At 38.2% G+C, this 26,667-nt stretch overlaps 1 protein-coding gene across 1 annotated transcript; it reads right to left on the bottom strand.

The window, feature by feature from the left end:
* Window positions 1–1,421: 1,421 nt before the first annotated feature.
* Window positions 1,422–11,162, bottom strand: fgf18b (fibroblast growth factor 18b). Its single transcript, XM_015602579.3, has 5 exons — window positions 10,594–11,162; window positions 8,109–8,148; window positions 6,796–6,973; window positions 4,838–4,944; window positions 1,422–3,323 (listed from the first exon to the last, which is right to left on the bottom strand). The coding sequence occupies exons 1-5, from the start codon at window positions 10,623–10,625 to the stop codon at window positions 3,039–3,041; spliced, it is 642 nt and encodes a 213-aa protein (XP_015458065.2). The 5' UTR covers window positions 10,626–11,162; the 3' UTR covers window positions 1,422–3,038.
* Window positions 11,163–26,667: the final 15,505 nt, after the last annotated feature.

Consider the following 26,667-nt stretch of genomic DNA (forward strand, 5'->3'; position numbering starts at 1 on the left):
TAATATGTGACTGGAAAGCTACACTGTACACCTGTAATCTCTCCTCCCTGATCGTTTTCACATATTTCAGTTAACAGCTCGACTACAGTTTCTCACTACTGCTACTACAGTTACTATCACCACTGCTGTTGATTAGGAAATAAAACCCCAGATTACACATTTAGTGTGGGTTTCCCAGACAGGGATTAAGCCTAGTCGTAGACTATATTTTCTTTTTCCATTGAAGTCCAAGACTAGGCTTAATCTCCATCTGGGAAACTGCTTCACAGGCCTGTTATATATATATAAATACTTTGGTTGTGTAAAAAAAGGTTGTTTTCTGCACAGCCTGTTTTCTTTAACCATAGAAAAGTATGTGAGGACATTAAACTGTAGAAATGTCAAGAAGACACGCTATCATGCAGATGAATTTGATGGGTATTTAGGCCTCATTCTTCATACTGTCCAAATCCAGCAGGTGGAGATAGAGCAGATTTGTTTGAGGGAATCTGAGGAATGTCTGGATGACAGAAAGATGATGGAATGTGAACAAAATAAAATGCTCTCATGCAGCATTTCAACAAAATAAATATATATATATATATATATTTTTTTTTTTTTCAAATACCTTCGGTATCAAAATAGGCCATTTTTCACTTTCAGCTTTAACTTTAGCCCAGTTCACAGCTTGAAATAGTAGCATGTCAGGGCCTGTCAGGGTGCATTGCCGTTTATACAGTTTTTATATTTCATATATTTTTCAGATTTCATCAGAAAGAACCTAAAAAGTGACCAATCATTGTTTATTTTAATTTGGGTAAATTAGTGAGATTGAAATTTAAGGTCAAATTGGGTAGTTTTTAATAAAGTAAATAAAAATTTAACAATTTTCTAAACTATGGGCTCTAGCTGTGAAACCACAAAATCAAAATTGACATTTTTAGTATTACATACGTCCCTAATAGCATGAAGAGTTTGCCCACATTTAACTGATGTATGGAAGCTTCGACTGGGACTTTGTGCCATCCATGTGGAAATGGGCAACATGTGCAAAAGTGAAGTTTCGTTATCCTTTGGTGTGTGTGGTTTTTTTTTTTCTGTTTTTTGGCCGGGGGTGGGGGGGGAGGGGGGGGGGGGTTGGAGGTAACCTCCCTGAAATCAACTTTTGCAACTTGGGATGTGTGGTGTTGGTACATGCAGCACTTGGCCTAGATGTGAGCCAAGCATTTGGGACAGAATTGGGCCTGTTTTCAAACTGGAGCTGGGTCAATAAAACTTGCATGTGGTATTTGTGATATTTTTGTCCATTAATGACAAAAAGAGCAAACAATTCATGCTTTTTTTTTGCTACCTGGACTTTAGTACAGTACACCTGCATTGTACATGTGTCAAACATTACTTCTGCATGTGTAGCTCATTAAATGTAACAAGAGTTGCCCATATCAGTCTGAATTTGTAACAATTTATTATACCTGGTAACCGTTATCTTGCTATGGAACAGCATTGCAATTTGACACCTATTTTTTTTACAATGATTTCTTTGACAGTGTTTGAATTTGAGCCTGCCAGTAGTAGCAAGACTGTGCTAAAAGCACATGCATTCATTGAGTGGTTCTTTAGAGACCCAAAACGTTGTTTTTCTATGGCAATACTCCATAAACACTTTCTTTGTGAGTGTGTACATAACTTTAAAATTGTAGAAATTAAACTGTTACTTGACAGGTTTGAGTAGCTGGGGCATAGTGGCTGGCCTATGCTTTTTATGTGCAAATATTGAATTGCTTCAACAAAAGGCTCATTTTAAAAATGCAGTCATTTTTAAAGAAGACAAAATTGAATCAGTATGAATATGAAAGTAGAAACAGTGGTATCACACCTCTATTACATCTCTGATCACTGCCATGCAAACTTCACCTGTCATGTTAATCATTTGTTTCCAACCCTTGTTCTGCATACTTGAGTAGTTTCCTGCTCCAACCCACCTCGGTCAAGTCAGGAGTGTTGGGAGAAGAGTGAATACAACAGCATCCTCCAGGACTAGGGTTGGGAACAAGTGACCCAGAGACCAAGGATGCCGCATTTTCCCCCTCTTCTATCTGCGACATACTAAATGGTTCTTGCTGTTGTAAATCCTTTCTTTTTTTTCCTTCTTTTTTTAACTGGGGGTGAGGTGAAAGCACCAAAAATCAACATTCATCTATATTTAGCTACATTCATCTGGTCTTTTTTGAAGTAATATGCCTTTACAGTTGTCCTATCGATTAGTGTATCAAGCAGAACATAAATGATGGTTTGAGTCAAAGATGCTATTCAGCTAGAGCTGTAGTTGTTAAATAAAATACATATCAGTCCTCCACAGCTGTGGAATGGTCATTGGGTCGTTGACCTCTTATCCAAGGTCAGTCCATAGGTTGCTTCTTTTTTTTGACCAGACTCACTGGAGCCAAGGACACTGGAGGGGTTTGAAGTCTTTGGCTTGAAGTGCTGGGTGCCCTTGTCACAAGTCATGAGTTCTCAGAGTTTAGTTTAGTGCCTGGACACGTGCCCAGTCAGTCGTCTTTGGTTACATTAGATTGATTACACAGTGTCTGGTCGGGCTCCCCCCTTGACTAACCTCTACTTTAGAGGTGGGTACCTGCCTGTATTGCACCCTGTGAGGGCTGTGTCATGCCAAGATGGCCCTTGTTGGGTCTTTGTTAGCATTCTTTGGAGCATCTGCTGTTGAACTCATGATGTATGCAGTCAATTAGTCCAGAACTCTTGGCACTGTGTGATCCTTGGCACCATCCATTTGTCCTTTTAGCTGAGTGTACTGACAGTGCCTAGATTTGCTGGTTAGCCTAGTGAATCAGTGCATACGAACCATAACTGAACCGTCAGACAACTATAGCTAGGCAAGTTCTTTTTCTTTCTGCAAGTTCTCCCACCAACTGGCACAACCAGACGTTTCTTTCCATGGTCATGCAGATGCAGGTCTGCCCTCATCTGCAGTCTTTGTGATTCAGCTGCAAGCTTTCACAACCATGAGGCAACCCAAGGATAAGAATCTCCACCATTCCCTAGGAGTGGATGTCAGGAAGTCCATCACTCTCTTGCGTCCGCCTGCCTCTTTTGCTGACAGTGGTGAAGCTGCAGTGCTGCAGGCTGGGCTGCTCTCCTGGAGGGAATCGCTTCATGAAGTGGACGTCCTGCTGGTTGGGGAGGGTCTGCGGCCCTCGCCGTGGTCGGCCCTTTTTGGTAAAGCCCACGTACCAGCCTGTGTAGCGCGCCGACATCCAGGCTGTATAGTTGTTCTCCAACATCATCTCTATGAAGACGCACTCTGAGTTCCTGCCACTGGCTTTCTGCAGACCAAGAACAAATGTTCACAACATCTGGTGTGGTTTCTATTCGTGTCTCGACGGTGGCTCAGCACTCAAAGACATGCATCAGCATTGGGGGGCTAAATGTGTTCATGATGCTGAGCAAGCAAAAAGTCGGATAATTGTGTGTAATGGAGTTGCACAAATATGCCAATGTGGTTGATGGTGGAGGAAAACCAGTAGCCAGTTGGTGTGACCTCATTATTTTGTTTGAGTCTGGTTCGGGCTGAGCTGTCCTAAGTTAGAAATGTTAACAAATTTATAAACTGAGTGTAATGGTTTAAAAATAATATCACATTTTAAATAGATTAAACATATCACCAATACACCCTCAAGCCTCTTCTTCAGAGCATCTCAAAAATATCTTGGGAACTTCTTGTATATCTGTATACACCGATCAGTCATAACATCAAAATCAGCATCTTAATATTGTGTAGGTTCTTTAGTGGTCACTTGCACCACTAAAACAGCTCTGACTTGACAAGGCACTGACTCTACAGGACCTGTGGTGGTACCCTGTAGTATCTGGTACCAATACAGCAGCAGCAGATTGCTCTTCTTCTTTGTAGGTACTAACCACTGCAGCAAATGCCATTGCAAAAAAAACCTTCAGTGTTTTCCTCTTCACTTTTCAGTGATTTTAAGGTTATGACTGATGTATGTATAATTATGTAAAGGAGATTCTGCTGAATGTCTTTTAATATATTTAACATGCAAAATTTCAAAACTGAGACACCTATTCACTGTAATGAATTTTAAATATAAATTAAAATATGTATCACTAATACCCATTACAGACTCTTCATTAGAACCTTTTTTAAGTATAGTCATGGGATCATGGGATGTGTATTATACATTGATCAGCTATAACATTAAAACCACCTTTCTTACATTGTGTATGGTACTCCTTGCGCCACCAAAAGAGCTAACCTATCTAGGCATTGACTCTCACTATTAAACAGATTGGATCCTTAAAAAGATCCTTGATGTACTTTTTAGGGGTTAAGGCTATAGAACTAAAGAACACCAAAGAGTGCTTTGAGAAACCTTTTAGAAAATTTAAGTTTTGAAACATTTTCCAGTTCCAGGTTCCTTAAAGTACTAAAGTTCATTACTCCACAGTTTCAAATTGACTTGAAGAACCCCCAGAAAGTTCCTTAAGGAACGTATATTTTTAACAGTGCTACAGGACCTTAGAAGATATCAAATACAACAGATCTTTAATAAAAGTCCATTAAAATGTTCTGTAAAAGGGTGGTTTGGGTGGTTACGACCCTGTCGCAAATTTAGTGGTTGTCCTTCCATGGAGCACATTTTTTGTAGAACCTGACCACTGCAGGTGCTATTGCTAAGTGCTATTGCATTTTCAATCACTTCTCTTGTCAGCAAGTTTAATGTTATGACTGATCAATGTATACTTATGTGTAAGGGACGAGAATAACATGCAAAATGTCATTAATGTGTATACAATTGTGACAATATGAAAAGGAACTCACCCTTCCCACCAGCTTGCCCTTGCGGTTCATGCACAGGTAGAAGTCGGTCTCTTTGCCTCGAATTCTCACCTGACTCCCAAAGGTGTCTGCCTCCACAACAAGCTGGGCTTGTGAAGAGACAACACAGACAGACAGGAATATAGACGGGCCGAGGACGTGCTCGATTTGCCTTTTCATAATCTCTGCCAGAGAAAATATTGCCAGAGAATTTTTGGTTTTCCAGGCCAAGACACAGGCAACTCCCAATCTGCAACTATTCATTTCAATAGGCATTCGTCATCTCGGCTAATCGAAAAACGAAAAAAAAAGGAAAGGAAAGAAAGAAAACAGAAAATGTCCTTCACTGGGTGCTGCAACCTTTGACAACTTCAGTCCTCACTGGCCAATACTGCATACACTGCTCTCTTTCTCTCTGCTTTCTCCTCAGTGGCCTGATGGGGCCGACTGATAACGCTCTAATCCCCTGCAAACTTTTCTCTGGTATTTAATTTGTATTGCAGGAAATAGTTGAGCCTCCCCGGACAGACAGAGCTTGATTGCCATCGGATCATTTGTACAGTCCTTGAATGACGTGGAGGTCATACAAGATCAATATCAACAACCCCACCTCCCAACCCCCCTCAACCACCACCACCACCCTAAACACACTCATGTGTCCATCTCCCTGTTCCCTTTGTCAGTCTTTGCCCTTCTGTAGCAGAGCAAAGGCACCATCCATCAACTAATCAATGAAGGGTACTTTCAGATACAATACACCCCTTATCAATAGTCCTTGAAGAATATCCACTGAAAGGTTCTTTACGGAACCGGACGTGGTTCTTCCATGTCGTCACCTCATTGAACCCTTTTTTTTTTTAACCATTATTTTCAAACATCCTGATTCTGCAGACCAACACATCCTGAGGCTCAGTAATAATTGTATTGCATTATTAATATATTGTTACACAAATCACCTACACATCTCTGCTACACAAGAAAATGTATTTAAAATCTTGTTTTGGTTCATGGACAACTAAGCTAAAACGCCCACCCCTAGGTGGCAATAATTGTACCAGATGCACTAGTTGTAACAGTTTTTAAATTATTATGATTTAAAATACACAATAAACTGGTAAGCACAAATGATTAAATATAAACTAAAGTGTCCACCCTGCTAAAAAAAAAAGCTCAAGATGGTCAAGCTGGTTAAGCTGATTAACCAACTTTTCACTTTTCACAAGATTTTCACTTGCATAGGGTTTGATTTTAGATAACCAGCATTAGGCTCAGCCATGCTGGTCAACCAAAGTGACCATGATGTCAAAAATCTAATTCAATTGCACTATGCTGGCCAAGAGGTTAATAATTTTTTTTTTCAGCAGGGAATTGTGTCAAATATGATCCAGAATATGCAGTACTGTGCAAAAGTTTTATAGGCACCAAGACAAATTACACTAATCCAGTTATCTCAGTAATATGACTGTTTTTACCTGAATAATGCACCACATATTTGATTTGAACAGATGAGAATAAACATACATACAGTAAAACGTAACTAGGAATTTCTTATTTTTAACTAAGTATGTTATATCCTGTGAGCCAAGCTGAAGAACAAAGTGTAGAGATTCCAGATTTCTCCTGGATGCTCCTCTGCCAGCATGTGTATATGTTCAGTTCTGTCAGCAGCTCACCTGATTTACCACATTTACCAATTTACCAAACCAGGTGTTGATATGAGGAGAACTAGAAATAACTCTATTAAACTATTAAGGAGAGATTAGGAGGCGTTTTAAGGATGTTTTAGTTTTTTTAGAGTTTGTGGTTATTGTAATGCTGGAGTTTTACTGAGCTAATAAACTCTTACTTCACAGATAAGAAGCTTTTTCTTTACTAAAATTCCCACAGGTGCCTAAAATTTTTGCACAATGCTGTATAAGAGTAATCAATGTCTGAATGTAATGTAATGAAATCATTCTTACCGAATTTATCCCCATCCTCTCCTCTGGCCTGGATCTTCCTGCCAAGCACCTGCACATGCTTGCCGCTGGTCCTGCTGTACAGCTGGTACACACGGTGATGCCTTCTGCTCAGACTATCCCTCACGCCTGTCTGGTTCTCCACATGTTCCCCAAAATCAACACTGTCCACTGCTAGCACCTACAGGTAAATCGTAATTCATGGATTTATACTCTAAAAAAAATCCAAACCTGCTGTACATGGTTCTTTAACCCTTTAACAAAAGCAATTGATTTTTTTTTAATCCCAGTTTTAAATTATGAATAAATGAATAAAAAAAACAATTTTTAATTACCTTAATCAAAATCTATCAATTATATGCTTTATAGCATATTTCTAATTTATAGGCTTGTCATTTATGAATGCGAACTATAAAATCACACTGTACCACTGAAAGACACTGAGCCCTCTAGTGGATTGTATTAGCCTAACATTTGTCTGTTGATTAGTAGAGATTGCACAATCAGGTTGGGTTTAATTTAACAACTTCTTTAAGAAGATATAGAAACTTAAAAAAAAGAGTACCACTACTGTTACCAGTGTAGGGGCATTTGTACACTATATTTTCATACTTGTTCCACATAAATGAGTTCACACCCAAAACAGATTTTGAGATTGTTTGAGGGAGGAGCTCATTATTGCTGGTTTGCTTTCACATATAAGAACCATTTCTATACCGTGGATGGATTGCACAGTTCCATTCCACAATTTTGCATGTAGTTTCTTAAAATGTTTGTCCATTTGCTGCTTTTTATTATATTTATTGGGAAAAATCACTTGCACAGAGAGTAGTAAACTTTGCTCCAGTCCTGTAGCATAGTAGAGAGTGGAAGGAATGGGATAGGTCACAGTGAACCAATTTTAAACCAATCACATGGCCTCACACATGGCACTGGGAGTGGATAGCTTCCACTACAAAACAGCCCAAAACAGCCCTTTTTTAAATTTGTATCTTTTAATATATCTTAAAAAATAATGTAATGATGTTATGATGATGAAGTGTCTGAATTCACTTGTGTTTCTACTGCTTTTATCACTCCCTACTCAAATTGAGGTTATAAGCAGTGTGTCGATACAGATTGCTGCACAAATACAGTGCAGCCAATCAGAATGTAATTCAATTACATGGTCAAGTTTTAAAAAGGTACAGTGGTAAAAAACATGGTTATTTAGGAGGACATGGTCATGGAAAAATGAAGTGCAAGGAAATAGCCATATATTAGTCCTGTAATGCAGCATTGATTTGAGTGACTAGTAATATAAGATCCAGCTTTACCTGCAGGAGACTACACAACAGCAGCACAGCCTGGACACATCTAGAATAGAACAGGAAGAGAGAAAGCGATTGTTCAAATGATTTGTTATCAGGCCTCAGCATTCCTAAATGTGTAAGCCATGAGATAAACGTGGGAGTGAAATGAATGCAATTCCGATGACCGATTGGGGTGCACTGTGGAAAACAAGCAGCCACGATTAGCTACAAGAGCGATGCGTTTTATGAACTGGGTGCTATTTCTATGTTGTAATCTTTATCTGGAGAATACTTTTTTTTTTTTTTACTTTAAAACAAAATAAATCCTCCAAAAAAAATCCACATCAGACATTATTTCCTTTGGACATTCTTCATGTGATCAAGTCCCTGAACATATGTCAATTTGTTCATTTGATTCATACGAGATTGATATTGTAAAGAATCATAAAAACAACTAATTAACAATGAAAATAGTATCATTACTTGTCAAGTGATATCACTTTATCTTTGTAAAGTCATTAAGAGCAACAGTACCTTTTTTAGACATTTTCTTTTTTTCAAAATAGTACTATTTTACAAAAAGAGGCTTTTATATATTACAGTTCACATTGTTATAAATGAACACTTAATAAACTTAAGCTTTGGAATTATTCAGAGATTCACTTAATATAACATAAAAAAATGCTGAGATTCCCATGTTTCCTATTAGAGGAAGTGACATCACTCAGTGCAGGCCACATGTTTTTATAAGAACTGTTTGCATAGTTTACACAGTGTTATATCACAGATAATAGAGTTCAGAGAAAAAACAAGACATACTATATATGGAAAATATGTTTTTGAATTTACTGAACTTAAATATTTTATTGAAAATAGATATTCTGTGCAATTGGTGTTATAGATGTTGGTGGTAGTGCAGGGGCACCAACTGCAACACATTCTAGAGGGGGTGTTGTGAAACTGAATGGATGTAATAGAGGCAAGTTCATGAATAGAAATTGGGTTATTTTTACTTCGCATCAATACTTATTCCATTGTGAAGGCACCTATATGGATCCACGTCATGTTTAATCCAATGGTTGGGGAACTTCTTCATTAGAGGAGCATCTAAACAGACACTTCATCATGTTTTCTCACCTGTACCAGAAACCTATTAGGCATCACATCCCTCTGCATATTCCCTACTAGAGAGGACACATTATATTTACACAAAATATGTAAACTTGTTAACTTGTTTTCAGAAGAAAGCCAGCAAATTTTGACTCTTTTTTTGCCACTCTAGATAGTACTCCTGCACCCCACCTACACCTTGAGTCTGCCAGTGTAACAGAGCAATAAACACCCCCCCCCCCCCTCCCCAACAAAAAAATAAATAAAAATTAGACAGAAAACAGGAGGTAAAGACAATATCAATAATGTGCGAGAATTTTGGTAACATTTTGTGTATACAGCAGTATACAGCATACAGCAGATGTAGTAATGCAATTATTAGCCTATAACATTTAAATTCACTGGTGTTCGAAATTGCAAGTCGAATCAAAGGAAGGGGGCCAAGGGGTGTCAACTGCCCCCTCCCTGGTACCCCCAATGGTTAAAAAAAGCATCACTAAAGTGCCCTGTAGAGAAGCAAATAAGAGACAAATTGCCCTTTCGGTTGGCCTTTTTGTGGGGATGAAAGTGATAAAGCGTTAACCAAGGGTTGATAACACTATATAATCTTAATGAGTATACCCCCCTGTACACAATACAAAGGTGTAAATCAAATAAATGTCATGAGTCTGTTTCATGTAAAATTACTACTTCATGTTAGGTAAACATTTGCAGCCACATATACTGCACAGTGGCAGTTTCTTTCTCTTTTCTCCTGGCACCAGCTATTTGCATACTGGGTGTGTTCTCTTAGTTTTACACTCAATGTCATTGTGTACTTATTCCCCAACAAGGCTACCTTGAATACACCAGTAGATTATATATTCTCATTAACTACCTGGCTTTAATGTTGTAGGCTTTAAAACCAAACTACTTTAAGGACTTTAAGCATGAAATTAAAAAAAGAACAAAATACAAATATGTTTTGTTCACCTGACCATACAATGTGAAGTAGAGTTTATGTGCAAAGCAAATAAAATAAAAAAATATAACTCACAATTTAGGCATAAGAGTTTAGTTTTATTATTAATTTTCTGTCAAAATAAAAGACCAATTATGCAAGTAAATTAATCGTATACTTGCTAACAGTGCAGTTGAAAGGGTTTTTAAGGGAGTTTAAAACTGTTTTTTTTTTTGTTAACAAGGTTAACAAGGACCCCAAAAATTCTGTAGAATGACTCAAATATAATACATACACCCACACACACCGACCCACCACTGCACCTGCTGGCCTTAAGCTTTAACCCAGGTGTGGAGCAGGTGGACAGGTGGTCCACTGCCCTGCACACCCTGGTTCTTTTTGAGCGCGTGAAAGGTGAACTTTCTTCAGCAGCAGACAGTAGGATGTAGTTGCACTTACATGAGCAGCACTGAAGGGAGGATGGACTGCATGGCTGGAGTGCAGCGCCCGCTCCGGCTCGAGATCGGTTCACAAACACGGGCCAACGATCCACGTGAACCCAGGCGAGCATCTGAGCGCGCGTCTCAGAGACGGAGCCCACCTGACGACGTTAACGCGACCATACGACCACCAGCAGAGCACAGGTGAATCCCGCGCGGTGCGATTTGACATTGATGTCTGCCTGTAGGCGTGTTTGCTGTTATCCTCTGATCCTCTGATTTCAGAGCACTGCGCCAAACGACCACCGGGACAGATGCGCATCAAAGCGCAGAGAAGAGCGCGCAAAAGTACAAATAATAAAAAGAAACTACAATAAATAAAAAGCGCTACTCTTCCAACTTTTCCTGCGATGTAGGTCAGCCCTGTTGCCGTTCTCCCCCTTTCTTTCTTTCCTGCCTTCTTTTGTTTCGGTAAAGCTCCCCTCGCTCGCCACAGGACAGCGCGTTTGCTGAATGGGGGGGAAGCGCCGCGCGCCGGAGTGGAACGAGGAGAAGGAGGAGGAGCGCGCGGGGCTGGGACGGTGCGAGCGAGCGCGGCTTCAGTTGTCGCCAAGGGGCGGGAGAGAGAGAGAGAGAGAGAGAGAGAGAGAGAGAGAGAGAGAGAGAGAGAGACAAAGGGTACACTGCAAGGATACAGAGAGCTTGGCAATTTAAATATGGAAATTGATGAAGTAACCTAAATCACAGTCTAAATCACAGTGCATCTTATTTATATATGTTTTTTTCATGATTATCAACTTGCCCATGATAACAATAAAATCGCAATACTGTGATTCTGTGATACTCCGTATATTGCAAGACAGTTCTCTGAAAACCCTAATAAGTTAAGTCTACTCAAATCATTTGAGGTAATTCAACACTCTATTTTTTCATTTATAATACTGTATGGAGTTGAACAAAGGTTCATCTTTAAGTTTAACAGACAAACCACACGTACTTTACACTTAAAATGTAGTGTAGCTGAAACTTAACTTAAAGTTAAGGTAACTTAAGTTAAGTTAAAGTAACTATTGCCCAACCGGTCTATCTTACTTGTTTAAGTTCATTCCAATTATTACATTACATTCTTTGTACTCAACATATGCATATTGTAGTTGTTTTATAGCCAGAAATTCTCCTAAATTAAAGGGGTACCACAAAATAAATAAATAAATAAACAATGACATCAAAGTTAAGTTGAATTAACATAGACTCTTAACAGGATGCAGTAGACAAAACAAGCTTACATTAGTAGAGCAAACAATATTGAGAGCACAGCCAACACAGCAGCTCTGAAAAGGATGTTGGTTCTTACAGCCTACAACACAGAGGCCAGGCAGTAAATCATAATATATGATCTACAAGTTTATCTATAAGGTAGCTCAGGGGGAATCCCTACACACTGATGTTGGGTATCAGAAAATAGAGGACACACACTTATTATGCAAATAGATTGTGCGAGAAGCCAATGGAAAAGAAGGTGCCAATGGCAACAGACTAAATGTTTAGAAAATTCCATTTTTATGTATAACAGACTTAATTCATTTGAGTTGTTGAGTTCTTTGTAACTGATGAGAATAAATACTCCAAAAAACTAGCTGGTTACAGGTGGTCTAAACTGGTCTTTGATGGTTAAGGTAGTTAAAAAGCTACTCATCCAGCTGAAAACAGTGAGCTAGCTACCCAGACCATGACCATGAGCATGCACCAATTAGTACTCTCACAGTCATCAAGCCAGAAAAAGGTCAAAAGGCACTCAAGCTCATATGCCTACAACAGGCTTAGAACTTTATCCACCCTTGTTTTGGATAATTTGACCAAAAATATATGTAATTCATATCATCCCAAATGGGTTCTAGACCCTCAGTTGAGACCAAATTACAGACACTGTTTACATTGAACTTGCCAGTTCTGTGGCATCAACCTGTTAACAGGCAGACTCAGAGAAGGACCAGTGCCTGCATGATTAAGAAAAAGGCATCAGAAAAGTGCTCTCTACAGTGAGAAAAAATAAGAGAAAATATCTTCCCTACTAGCAAGATAGAATAGGGAGCCAACCCCCACTATACAGTGATCCACAAGAGTCCTTCTCAGTAGAGAAAATGTGATATGTGATATATAGACTCAGATATATTCCATCCATTTCATTTCCTCAGTTTTAACCACACCTCCTCATGTACAGATGTCAATGGGGTCTAAATACAGCCGGATCCATGACCTTGACACCCTTCTACCATGCTTGAGGAGGTAATGCCATATGTCAAATATAATATCAAATTGGGGCATCAAACATGAAACTCCATGTTGGGCAGTAGGTGCCCGTTTTTAGCCACTGACCATGTGTAGGTGTCCACAACAGTCAACATGAAGCATGGACACCCTGTGCTTTGCATAACCAGCCCATACCTTAACTTTCCTCATGAACAAGCTTCTTAACCATACCTGATCCAATCAACCAAGACATGACACCACTGCTGAGGCAGTGGCTCCCTCCTGGAATTTGGAGGCAGCATCCGGAGGTGGTTCCAGTGATTTAATACAGATACTATGTGGTCTTGTTGGAATTACCGGCATGCTTGCTCATGACCGGCCAGGCCAACTGCTCTGCATCACCTCTGCTTCCCCTCATCCCGAAGACACTGCGCAGGATTCAGAGTTATAGCCACTGTTTCACTAGTGGTCAGGAGCATCGGTAGATATGTGTGCTTAGATTTAGGGGCCTTAGGAACATTTAGAAGAGGCTAAACCCACCCTAAAACTGCCTTAATGATGCCCTTGTTAAATTTTTACTACAGCTGCAACTATACTGAGATGTTCTAAATACACAAGACCATTACTGTTTTCGTAAACATTTCTGATAAAAGAGTTGACAGTTAAGGCTAAAACTGCCTTAATGATGCTCTTGCTGGTGGTACTGCTTGTTTTACTTATGGTAATAGTAAGCACCATGTTTCTTAAAGTTTTACCCTTTCAGTTTCATTGATGTGGAATGTAACTGACGTTCTATGGCTACCATGTGATCTGCAGGTGGATGCTTGTTATTTAACAACCCAAACCAAACCAAACTCCAGATCATGAGGCATGTTTCGTAGCACAAGTAGCATGACCAAGCTGGTCAACCAGTATGATTAAGCTTGTTTACCAGCATGACCAAAGTGGTAGATCATCATGACAAGCATGACCAACATTATACTGTGGGGGATGTCCAACAAGACAAGACAGGCATGACAAAGCAGAGTAAAAGAGGATTTTACCAGCATAACCAGTTCAACTTTGCAGATTGACCAAGTGTTTGGTCAGCATGACCATCATGACCATGCTGAGACCAGCATTATGAAGCTGGCTGCCCAACATGACAAAGATGATTTAAAGGTATGACAAGTGCGCAGAACTGGACCACCCTATAAGTTCCCTACACATGCTCTTCTTAGGGCCCCTTAAATTAATGAAGCCCCCTGTCTCTCCCTTGAGTCAAGTTAGTGAGAGTTGTATCCAATATCAAACGAAATACGACTCTTAATTGATAATTAACCCTTTCAGACCCTGTGTCCATTACAATTGACATGATATATTTTCCTATTTTTTTATGTTTTGTTGCACATAACAATTTTTGAGGAATTGTTAATCAGGGATAGACTATTATCGAGCCAATGAAAAAGTTTATAAGCTAATAAAACAATAGCTTAGCCCTGCCCACTGCACTGGAAAAAAAACCTAGCACTAGAGCCAAAGAGGCAAATGAAAAGAGCTATTTTTTTACTACTAATTGTATGTAATTTTTAATCACACATTTTATCATGTTTATTTTAGTAATTAATAGTAGTAGATGTAAAAAAAAAAAGTTTTAACTTATTTTAGTTAATTGGATTTAAGGTTTATATAGATTTTATATTAGAACATTAGAATCTTCCTTTGTGTGCATTACAGATAGAAATTATTCTATTTATTATTATTATTGATATTTTTTACATCATTAGTACATAATTCAGGTCTGAAAGGGTTAAGACTCAATGAGAGTGAACTAATGAAGCAGAAGTCAGGAAAATTTGTGATCATTCTTTTTGAGGTTGGATTGTTAATAAATAATAGTTTAGGGAAGATATTTACAAGGATGCAGCACATATACCACCTTAAAAGCTTCACAACGCCATAAATATACTTGCATATGCCAAACTCTGAAGCAGGAAAAAATAAATAAATAAACTGTTCCACCCTAAATGCTGCAGTTATATTCCCACAATGTACACTTGTTTCACCTTAAATGGTACCACATTCACACTAGTTCCACCTTAAATCCTGCCACTACCTCTACACATTCACACCAACACTTGCTTAGTTGAGGTTTTTATTCCACCTTAAACAGTGAAGCAGTTACAGTGGTTTAAGCCTGGAGTAAACCACTGCACCATTTAAGGTGACACAAAGCTGCAAGCTGGAGAATTAAGCTACCCACACTAACTTCCTTTTCTTTTATTCCACCTTAAGTGCTGTAGCAGTTACATAGTTAGTGTTTGCCAGCTGCTTATTTGATCTTCTGTCCTGTCTTAAATAGTAAAGGCGTGAAATTCAAGTGCTCCAACTTGTTTTATTACAGTTCTAGTTATTCCACCTTAAATTTCACACCTGCATGTTTAAATGTGTTTATATGTGAACTTAAATGTAAATTTCATGGGTGAAATGAAACAACTTTAACAAAAACTAACATGGCCAATAATTAAAATGCTGACATTTGATTCTGATTTGCTGGTTCATATTAGTACAATTATTATCTATAATTAAACATACAGCTAATCATATATTTATATATTTATAAGCTATATATAGTTTTTTTGTCCATACTAACACTTTTATTTTTTATTTTAATTTTCTTTTTTTTATATTTTTGCACTGTTAAAAAAGTCATAAAAATGGTCAAATAACAAAAAAAAAAAGCAAAACCATAGTCAAATACCCAAATAATATAAGGTTTCACATGTTGTCCTGGAGATAAAATATAACAGGTACTGAAGATGAAGCATAATAATCCTTGTCAGTTGCTGTTGCTTTGTATTATATATATATATATATATATATATATATATATATATATATATATATATATATATATATATATGAGAAGAACGTTTTAGTAGAAATGAAGCAAGTAAGATGAACCTCTATTAGAAATTAACAAAATAGGAAAGAGAGTGTGAGGGAGGTATGTAAGCAAAGAGCAATTCCAAAATGAACATTGCTTTGGGATTTCAGTAACACTGTCAGTCCTTCCCACCCCCGCTTTCTCTGACCACAACAGAACCGCAGACACCCGGTCAGCCAGCAAGTGTTAGTAATATGTGTAATCCCCGCCCCTTTGCTCCAGCACCCCTGTACCCCATCTAGCAAAAGAGCTGTGGAGTGCTGGAGAGAGTGCCGTGTGAGTGAATGGATGGTGAGTTTGAGATTTCTTGGCAGTACTGAACTGCTTCAATGGACCATGTCACATTTCCTGAGTTTGCTCACAGGTCAATGGTCATAATATGCACACATTCATCGTCCATATCTACTGTAGCTATAGCTCCAGGCTCCTATAGGATCCAGAGACAACTTTTGGTTGTCATTCTCTAATCTGCATGGTATTTCAGTGAACCTGGAGAGAGATGTCTGTGCACTTAGCAGGTCATAACATTCCTGCGGTAATCAAATGTAGTGGTCCGTAGACAAGGTGTCGTGAAAAGACGTATTGGACTTAACGGCTGGAGGGAGTTGTGAGAGTGAAGTAGAAAAAGTCTGCGGAAGATTTTCTTTAGCTGTTGTACCTGGATTAAGTGAGATTAAACGTCCGTTATTTTTACTAAGGCAAAGATATTTATAAGGTAAATGTAATGTAATTTGTAATTTGTTGGAAATTTAGTGGTTGAGACAAAAGTATCTGTGCAATTGCTCCAGATTCCCAAACATAGCCCGGCTAGCTTGTGTCTCTTGGCAGGCTTTGTGATTCCATTGTTGTTGTGCTGGATTTAGACATGACTGCTATTACTGAGTGCCGCCAAGCACAGAACAACATTCATTAAACAATTATTACTGTAAAAAGTACGTGCTGACGATTCGTACTGGATTACACTCCTTTCACAATTATTATGGCCAGAGATTTAAAGCTACACATTGCAGATTCATACTGGATTAAAATCATCCTCCACAATTATTATTATTATTATTATTATTATTATTATTATTATTATTATTATCATCATTCAGTCATACTGGACTGAAATTTCTCCAAAGCTGTTACATTTAGACTGTAAAAACTACACTGCAAGTTCATACTGTTTTACTACAGATTCATACTGGATTATTATTGAAGGTACTTCACAAATATTACTATTACATATTTAGAATTACATGCGTTGCAGATTCACACTATATTAAAATATATCCACTGTTATTACAGTTAGACTGTAAAACTACACTACAGATTCATACTGGTTTAAACTCATCTCATCTTTATTACTGTTAGACTGTAAAAGCAAGCATACATTTTTTTTTGAAGGTTTTAAATAATGATCATTTCATACTAATAAAAAAAGCTTTATAATAACACATACTGCAAATTCAAACTGGACTGAAATTTCTCAATAGTTATTACACTTAGACTGTAAAAAAACACAGATTCATACTGGATTAAACTCATTCCACAGTCAATGCAGTTAGACTATGAAAAACTACACTACAGATTCATATTGTATTAAACTCATCCCATGTTCATTACTGTTAGACTGTAAAAAACAGCATATGTAATCATAAGTATATAAATAATAATCTATTCATGCTGGATACAAATCACTCCTTAATTATTACAGTAAGAGTTTTAATTTACACAAACTGCAGCTTCATACTGGACTGAAATTTATCAACTGTTATTACAGTTAGATTTTAAAACCTACAATGTAGATTCATACTGCATTAAACTCATCCCATGTTCATTATCGTTAGACAGTGAAAAAATATACTTATTAATTTGTTTTGAATAATGGATCTTTTCATACTGGATAAAAATCACTCTTTATTATCAGAACCTAAAATAAAAAATACACAAACTGCAGATTCATACTGATCATAAAAATCATTCATAAAAATCCCTGATCATTTAGTCCTTATCTGCTGTAAAAATTAGATTACACAATAATACTGCATTACATTTATTGCATAATTATTTTTGTCAAACAGTAAAACCTGCACCCTGTGCAGATTCATACTGAATTAAAATCACTGTAAAAAAAAAAAAAAAAAAAAAAAAAAACACACAATCACAGTAGATTCCCATTAGGTTCCATTAATTTCAGTGGATGCCTAATACTGTAAAACATTAAACTCTAAATTCCATTCTTTAGAAAATAAAACATGCCACAATTATTACAATCATACTGTATATGCTACGTATATATGTCAGATTCATGCTGGGTTACTTTTCTTTGCAGTTGTTTACTGACTATGAATGAAAACTGTGTATGCATATTGCTGATTCATACGAGATTAAAATCAGACAGACAGACATACAGACTCATCCCTGTCCTGGGCGTTGTCGTGTCTCTACACACCTGACATGTCTGCTGTATTGTGGTAACCTTTCATCCCAAAAATGATCCCTCATTCTGTTCTCCCGCACCCTGTTCCCTGTTCCATGTTTTAAGACTGCCTCTCTCTCTCTCTCTCTCTCTCTCTCTCTCTCTCTCTTTTTTGAGGTTCTCCACCCAAATGTGTTTTTCTTTTTGGAGATGAAATGCAGAAATGTTGAAATAAGATCTTACAGAGAAAGAAAAAGTGAGAGAAAGATCATAGAGGCTCCTGAGTCTCCTGAGATGCTTTCACCACCACTCATGTTTTATTTTAGATACAGCTATGCTCTGAGTGTATCTGTAATTCAGCTGCTTGAGCAGAGGCCTACTGTGAGCACTGAATGGAGCATGTGTGTGTGAGTGTGTGTGTGTGTGAGTGTGTGTAAGAGAGAGAGAGCCTGTTCGGTGCATAGTTTACCTATTCTCTCAATGGAGTCAGTCTCGCCTTTCGTGTCTCAAGTATTCCGAGCTCATTTTTCTCCAAGCCATTTCTCACCAGGACACGTCCAAGTCGAACAGTTTCAGACAAAATAGGAGTGTCTCCCCCTTCTGTTTGTCTCCCTCTGTCTCGCTCGCTCTCTTCCTCTTGGCTCATCTTCCCCTCTTTCCAGACTTTGAAGGGAGCTCAGGCTTCTAATATAAGACAGGTCCCTACCACAACAAAGGAGGCAACTTTGACTTTGAATAAACACTTTCTCTCCTCTCCCACCCCCCTGCCCTCTCCTCCTCTCTGTCTGTTCCCCCACTCCCACTTTTTCCCCCTCTCTGTGTTATTTTGCTCTTGGCCCGTTGCAAAGTATGTGCACTTGTTATGTGTTTTCCATGGTAGCCAGTCTTCTGGAATAGATTAGGCCGAGTGCTGGAAGAAGGAGGAGGAGGAGGAGGCAGCTGAAAGCTAAACTTGGTGGAGGGAGACAAAGGTGTAAAAGGCATGGGAGGGTGAAAAGAAGGGCCAAATAAGGGAGAGGGATGGAAAAAGGAAGTGAGCAGCTGGATAATGGGGTGAAGGAGTCCAGTGGGGAAGAAGGAAAGAAAAAAGTAGAGGAAAGAGTTCAGGTCACTGCAGGTAAATGTTTAATGTAGAAACCTACCTGCAATTACAGGCTAAAATAAATATAACCTGCCTTTTTTTGTCCGCAGCATAGTTGTTTTAATGCCATACAAACACTGTGTAACAATACAACAATGAAATTTTTAAGATTTAATCTGACCTTATTTATTCACATGTATGAAATGTATGAATGTTGACTACTTTGCGTTTCAGTATACAGAAATAAAAAAATATAGAAATAATATATCGTATAGTTTTTATTTTTGATACCTTATTAATATGTGCTGTCAAATATCAACATTTTATTGAAACATCGATGCTCTAAACCCCCCCCCCCACCCCCCCTAGTTTGACTCAGTATACTCCACCTGGTGGTTCAAATCAAATGAAGATGGTAAATCTGCAATGAAGAATATTGGTTATCAAATACATTTAAATTTCTGGTATTTGCTTATTTAGGAGTATTTTATCCTCTTTAGTAACACAGATGTCATAAAGTAAGAGAATTGTCTTGCAAAATGTTGAGCATCGCAGAATCAGAGTATCATGATGTCCTTATCTTTTTCAGATCATTATCATGGGCAATATATTGTCATAATATCATATCGTGAGATGCTCTGTGGTTTCATCCCTACCTCTCAGCACTAAATCCTTCTGTAAACTATCATTTAACAACGTCTTAGTCACCACTCCTAATCTCCCGAAGCCTTCCTTCTTCCTTTTTCTACAACATAGGATACTGTGTTTGGCCACTTCCTCACCCAGCATTTTAAACGTTTAACATTATAAGCTGTCATCAACCCCGCCACCCCAACCGCCCCGCCGGCACTCTGCTTTCCCCTCATCCCTTTCTTCCTCCTCCCTCTCCTGTCTGCACTGGCTGGGTTCAAACCACTGTAGTCCTCTCTCTGTGCTGGCGAGTGCATGATACCGCAACCTGCAAATTCAAATGTACATAAATGGACATTCTCTGCTTCTTTTACTTTAAATTTCACAGTGAAGATCGTGTGTCTTCAAACCACAAGTGTTCTGCATCTGCAGGCTGCACACATTCTCACATGCATACTCATGTGGCAGGGAGGCACTTCATGGGTTGAGGGTCTCAGTGGTTGAACGACGCCACTGCCAGAGTTTGGCTTGCCAGAGAATCCATTTGCTCTTCCAGAGGTTTCATCTTTGTGGTGCATCATCTGAACTATCTTCCATGAGAGGAAATTGTCTCATAAGTGCATAAATGTGTGTGTGTGTGTGTCTCTGTGTGTGGATATGCATGTTAGTTTTTGCATGTTTAAGACAAAATTTGCTAGTATTGACCCACGCCCTTGACTGGGCAGAGAAGAAGAAAAGAGGGGGGGTGAACTCAGAGTATTTGGGATGGAGTTTGGGGCAGCTTCGCTGTAAAGCGTGAAGCCGAAGCCCCCCCTCTCATGAAGAGAAACATGAGAAGAGAATAAAATTAAAGAAGGAGGAAGATGGGGAGGAGGTGGGTGCGAGGTTTGTTTAATGAGTAGGTAGAGAGGAAGTGACGGTTTAAATAGGGATGGAAGTGGGAGGAGTGAGGGCGTGGATCACTCCCAAAACTTAGTTATGACACATAACTCCACGTATTAAAGAGGACCCTGATTGGATGTAAAATACACAATACAACACAACTAAACAAACACAAAGACAGCCAAAGTTCATTATTTGTTAAATTTAAATGATACATCCACCCCCATGCTTAACAGTATACTATAAACTGGCCATTGCAAAATCAAAACTATTAGAGTTTAATTTAACACTTGCTGTGTTAATTTAATACTAATAGTGTTGATTTAACAATGGCAAATTTGCTGTAGTAGAGGTATTTTTATACCCCATAACATACCTTGCTGTGGCCAAAAAAGAATAAGCCTTGTTTCTATAGGCTAATTCACAGTTTTTCTGTTCTGATCCAATTCCAAACAGTTGGACTTTCCTAATAATCAGTCCTATCAAAAACTAAGCAAGATATGAGACCTTGGTTTAAGTAATCTTGAACTTTCGCATAGTGCTTATTCCCTTTTTAACAATATCAAAAAAGTATGTTTAACAGCAGGAAATCAATCATATTAACTGTGAGGCCAGCATGAGACTATTAGTGTAGTGAGTTTGAGTTATACAAAAGTGTATAAGTTTTACAAAAATATATATGTAAAAATCGGTTGCTTTTTGAAACAGGAAAAGAAGCCAAAAGAATAACTAACTGAGGAATGAATGTTGAACAGCATTTGAGTCTCATTCTTTTCAGTTTTGCATGGAATGCAAAGAACAAGCCAGTTCTGAGAGTTATTTTCTGTAAAGGTTTCCATTAAACATGGGAAAACAAGGGAGGAAAGGGAGAGACAGAGAAAAAAAACAGAACACGGAAACGGAAAGTAACCATGGTGTCCCGGCATATGTGACACAGCCTATTTAAATAATCAAAAGTGAATGTGCTATGTGTCCTGGTAACCGGTCTCTAGACAATCAGTCAGTACAACATAGCCACCTGGATTAGAGGATAACCGGTGTGTAAGAATGAAAAACATTCTGTTTTTGTTTCCTCATGGGGCAGAAATTTGTGGGAAAATAGTTTAAGGTCAAACTTTTGTCAATAATAAACTGTTAAAAAACAGTGATAAAAGTAATCTTACCCAAAAATTATACATCTGGTAATTGTTAAAAGTAGGCTGATGTTCACCTCCCTATTCCTTTCTCTCTCTTTCTCTCTCTCTCTCTCTCTCTCTCTCTCTCTCTCTCTCACACACACACACACACACACACTGTTGTGGTGACTCCCATTACCCTCTGCTTCATATTCAAGGAAAAAGGTATTTTAGTGATTTCTGAAACATAGGTTACACCTGTCATACTTAATATCTCAAAATTCCTTAACAATAAAGGTCAAAACATTGCTCTTGGCTTGCATCTGTGCTCTATCTCTAAATAGTCTAAAACCTCCACCAACTCATATACAGTCAATCTAGACTAAAAACTTACTTATTTATTTTAGCATTTGGTAATTAATGTTTCTCTTAAATAAAGGCTGCAGTTTGCTGAGTGCTGGCTACCCAGCAAAGCTACATCAGTGGCAATTGTAAAAGAGGCGGTGACTGAATCCATTTACTCTTCCAAAGGATTCATCTTTGTGGTGCATCATCTGAACTATCTTCCATGAGAGGAAATTGTCTCATAAGTGCTTAAGTGTGTGTGTGTGTGTGTGTGTGTGTGTGTCTGTGCATGCATATGCATGTTAGTTTTTGCGTGTTTTAGGACAATTGTTTTTGTCAGGGTCACTACTTGATGTACAATACACAATACAATACAACTGAACAAACACAAAGACAGCTAAAGTTCATTATTTGTTCAATTTAAATGATACATCCACCCCCATGCTTAACAGCATACTATAAACTGGCCAATGCAAAATCAACACTATTAGAGTTTAATTTAACACTTGCTGTGCTCATTTAATACTATTAGGGTTGGTTTAACAATGGCAAATTTGTTGTAGTAGAGGCCTTTTTTATACCCCATAATAAGCGGTGGCTGACTTTACATGTTTCAGAGGAGGCATGTACCAGACCTTGCGCTCTAAGTGTTAAGAACATTACTAGTGATACTAGTGACACCTAATGAGTGGGTTGGGTAACTGGCTTTCCAAATAGTGGAAAAAATGGGATAGATAGAATAGGCAGGAGTAGGCAGGAAAACAGCTCTCCTAAATGACTCCTGGTGATTCTTTACTATTTTTTTTTACTTAAAATGGGTTCTATAGAGTACCTAAAATGGGTTATATTACTCATAACAATAGTTTTAGAAGAACTCGTGACAATTGTTTTTTGTCCACCAGTGTTATGCCAACATATTGGCGAAAAAAACGTTTATGAAAAAAATTGTGTAACAATTTTAACACCGACTTTGAAGTTTGGTTCAGCATTAACAGAGATGCTGACATGATTTATTGTAACTGTTTTTTTTTTTGGGGGGGGGGGGGGGGGGTATATTAAACCACATCTCTGGGACGTGAGTCTTGTCTCAATTTCTTCTTGTCTGCTGGAAGACTAGAGCCACTGCAGGCACATGCAGTCTGTTCTGTCTCTCCACAAATAGCCGTCTCATTTCTGTGGGAATGGTTGAGTTGACACAGCTGAAGAGCAGGTGTTTGTGGAACATACCTGTGTCATATCTTCTGTTTTTGTCTTCCTTAATACTGTATTTTTCTTCTCTCTCTGTCCATCCGCACTATATTGCATAGGTTGCATTAGGTGTGTTTATCTCGCCTGAATAAATTATTTAGACCTGTAAACTTGTACTGGTTAAAACGTACTGAGCTAAAATATAGAGAATTAGTAAATTAGTGTAAACTCATGTGTAATGCAATATGCCAGATGTCTCAGCCTGGAGTTGTAGAGGTTCCTCATGGTGTCCTGTGATAATCCATCCCATGCAGTGTTGAGTGTTGATTGCATGTCTTTTATACAATACATAAATAATACATTTCCAATAAGGGATCTGTCTGGCAATACATTTTCAGCAGTATGTATGTGGACAAGCATTGTCCTGTTTGAATAAAGCACTTTTGCCTATATCATATGTGTAAATGGTGTTTGGGGGTCCCATAGCTCTCTATTTTTTCTCCCTCTTTCCTCTCTCTCTTTCATCCTGCCAGTGTCTCCCTCTCTCTCACACTGTAGCGTATGCAAGTGTGTGTTATACATGTGTGTGAGGCGAGGCAGTGCCCACATTCTTCTGGAATTCTTCACATTCTTTGTCTGTGGCACCCTGCCCCATCTCTGAGAGAGAGAGAGAGAGAGAGAGAGAGAGAGAGAGAAAGAGAGGGAGGGAGATAATAAAAAAGGTAGAAGACCACCTCTTTTGATTGGCTGTTGTGGGACCTTGAGGGATACTGCTGTGATTACAGTGAGGGGCACAAGTCTCTGCTGACCCCCTGTGGCTATTCAAGAAGGTGCAGCTTTGAAAGACCCCAACTCAGTGAGCTAAATAAAAGTATTACAGTTTTTCTCAGTTGCTACAGTGTTTTTTTTTTGTTTTGATCAGAAGTGAATTTTCTTAAAAAGATGTGTCCAACTTTCAGATAATCTATTCACGTGATACATCATAAAAAAAAAACACAGCATTCTTTCAACAGTGTGCTAAATAATATATACTATCATATATAGTAGGAAAGATCCTAAGAGACTATGCCCCCGAATGTCTAAATTTACCGCTGCTTGTCATTTTCCCTTTAAAATCCCCTCCAATGGGTTGTGCATGGGGAGCAGGTGTGCTCAATTTTGTAGTACAGCTCTCACACTCTCTCATACTGGTAACTGAAAGTTCCAACATGGCACCTCATGGCAAAGAACTCTCTGAACACTGAGCTGCAGCACAGTGGCCAAGATCTTTCACCATTTTAAAAGAGCAGGATCCAATCAGAACAGACCTTGTGTTGGTCGTCCAAAGAAGCTGAGTGTATGTGCTCAGCATCACATCAAAATGCTGTGCTGTCTTTGAGAGATAGGCGCAGGAGTGCTGTCAGCATTGTTGCAGAGATTGAAGAGGCAGGGGTCAGCCTGTCAGTGCTCAGACCATACGCCACACACTACATCAAATTGGTCTGCGTAGCTGTCACCCCAAAAGAATGCCTCTTCTGAAGTCTGTACACAAGAAAGCCAGCAAACAGTTTCCAACAAAGGACATGGATTACTGGAACCATGTTTTATGGTCTAATGAGACCAAGATTAATTTGTTTAAACATTTAAATACTTTAAATGTTCCTCTTCAAAAGGCGTTTTAAGCATGCCATTTATACATACATATTAGCATACATAAATAAGATTTTATGAAGAGAAACAGTGGTTTTCAATGAAATTTATCTTTTATTGGCTTATTTCACCCTTACAGCACTTAAAAGCACTACGTGGATAAAACCAAATGTTGCCAGTAAAGTTCAAATACAGTAGCAGAAGGGAGACTACTGGCAGTAGCATATTACTGCACAGTAAACTATGAAATGAGGTTTTTAACGACCAACCTCATCACACACACATCAAACTTAATTAACAGTTACTAAGAGTTATAACTCAATATTACAGTAGAACAGTAAATACAACAATAACTGCAACAGAAAGCCTCAGAGAGAGACTGCAATGCATTGAGGCACTAGAACTACACAAACTGCTGTAGATTATATATATATTTTTAAAACTATAGTAAAATAATAAAATACATATAGTATGTCTTGTATAATACCATATGAACATACATCATTTATCAAATATGTACATATACATATTTGTATGGGTATTTCATGTATGTTATAAACTTATATTTATATAAATCCAGAGTATTTATCAAATCAAGTCAAGTCAAGGGAATTTTAATGCCATTTCATCTGAGTACAAGATCACAGTGAAACAAAATTAAATTGATGCATTATAGACAACACAAAGTGCCAATGTGCAACAAATTGTGCAACGTAGAACAAAAACACTACAGTAAATAAAATATTTTCTATGTGGGGCAAACCATCCCAGAATTATGTTCCTTCTCCTCCACACAGTTTTTTTCACTCTGGAAGTGGAAGGTGAAGTATCATCAGTCACATGACCAAATGTTCCTCTGGGATGCAACGGATGCTGGCTGCAAAGACATTTCTGCTGAAGACTGCCAGGGCTGGACAAGACATGTGAAGTGTTTCTATCTAAAGTGCATGGCAAAGGAGGCTAAATAGACTGTTCAATTTTATTTTTTCTCTTTTTAACTTTTTAACCATTTCACCTTAATTTAACCTATTTATATACTTATAGATAAACAAGGATTTAACTAACCAGAACCAACTTATTATTCACCCCCAAGGACACTTCCCATCCATGTTGTGTTAATGATCAGGCAAACACTTGTAAAACTGATGTCAGAAAATATTTTCTTAACCCTTGTGTGGTGTTCATATTTTTGTTTACTTTGTCGCTTGTATTTAATTCAGCAAAATTAAGCAATTTTACATTAAAATGCTTTACACATGCTTGCTTCACCTAAATTGCAAGCAATATAAACAGCTTACATGGTTAATATGAGATCATCATTTTCACAAATGGATTGAGAGAGTTCACCACAGAGTCCAGACTTTGACCTCATTGAGAATCTTTGGGATGTGCTGGAGAAGACTTTGTGCACAGGTCAGACTCTATCATCATCAATGCTGCTGCAAGATCTTGGTGAAAAATTAATGCAACACTGGATTGCAATAAATCTTGTGACATTGTAGAAGCTTATCGAAACAATGCCACAGTGAGTGTGTGCTGCTATCAAAGTTAACCCTTGTGTGGTGTTCATATTTTTGTTACTCGTTTATTTTGTTACTTTCAGCCAAATTAAGCACTTTTAAAACGCTTTACACATGCTTGCT

Source organism: Astyanax mexicanus, chromosome 20 (assembly GCF_023375975.1).
Source record: "Astyanax mexicanus isolate ESR-SI-001 chromosome 20, AstMex3_surface, whole genome shotgun sequence".
Classification (NCBI taxonomy): Eukaryota; Metazoa; Chordata; class Actinopteri; order Characiformes; family Acestrorhamphidae; genus Astyanax; species Astyanax mexicanus.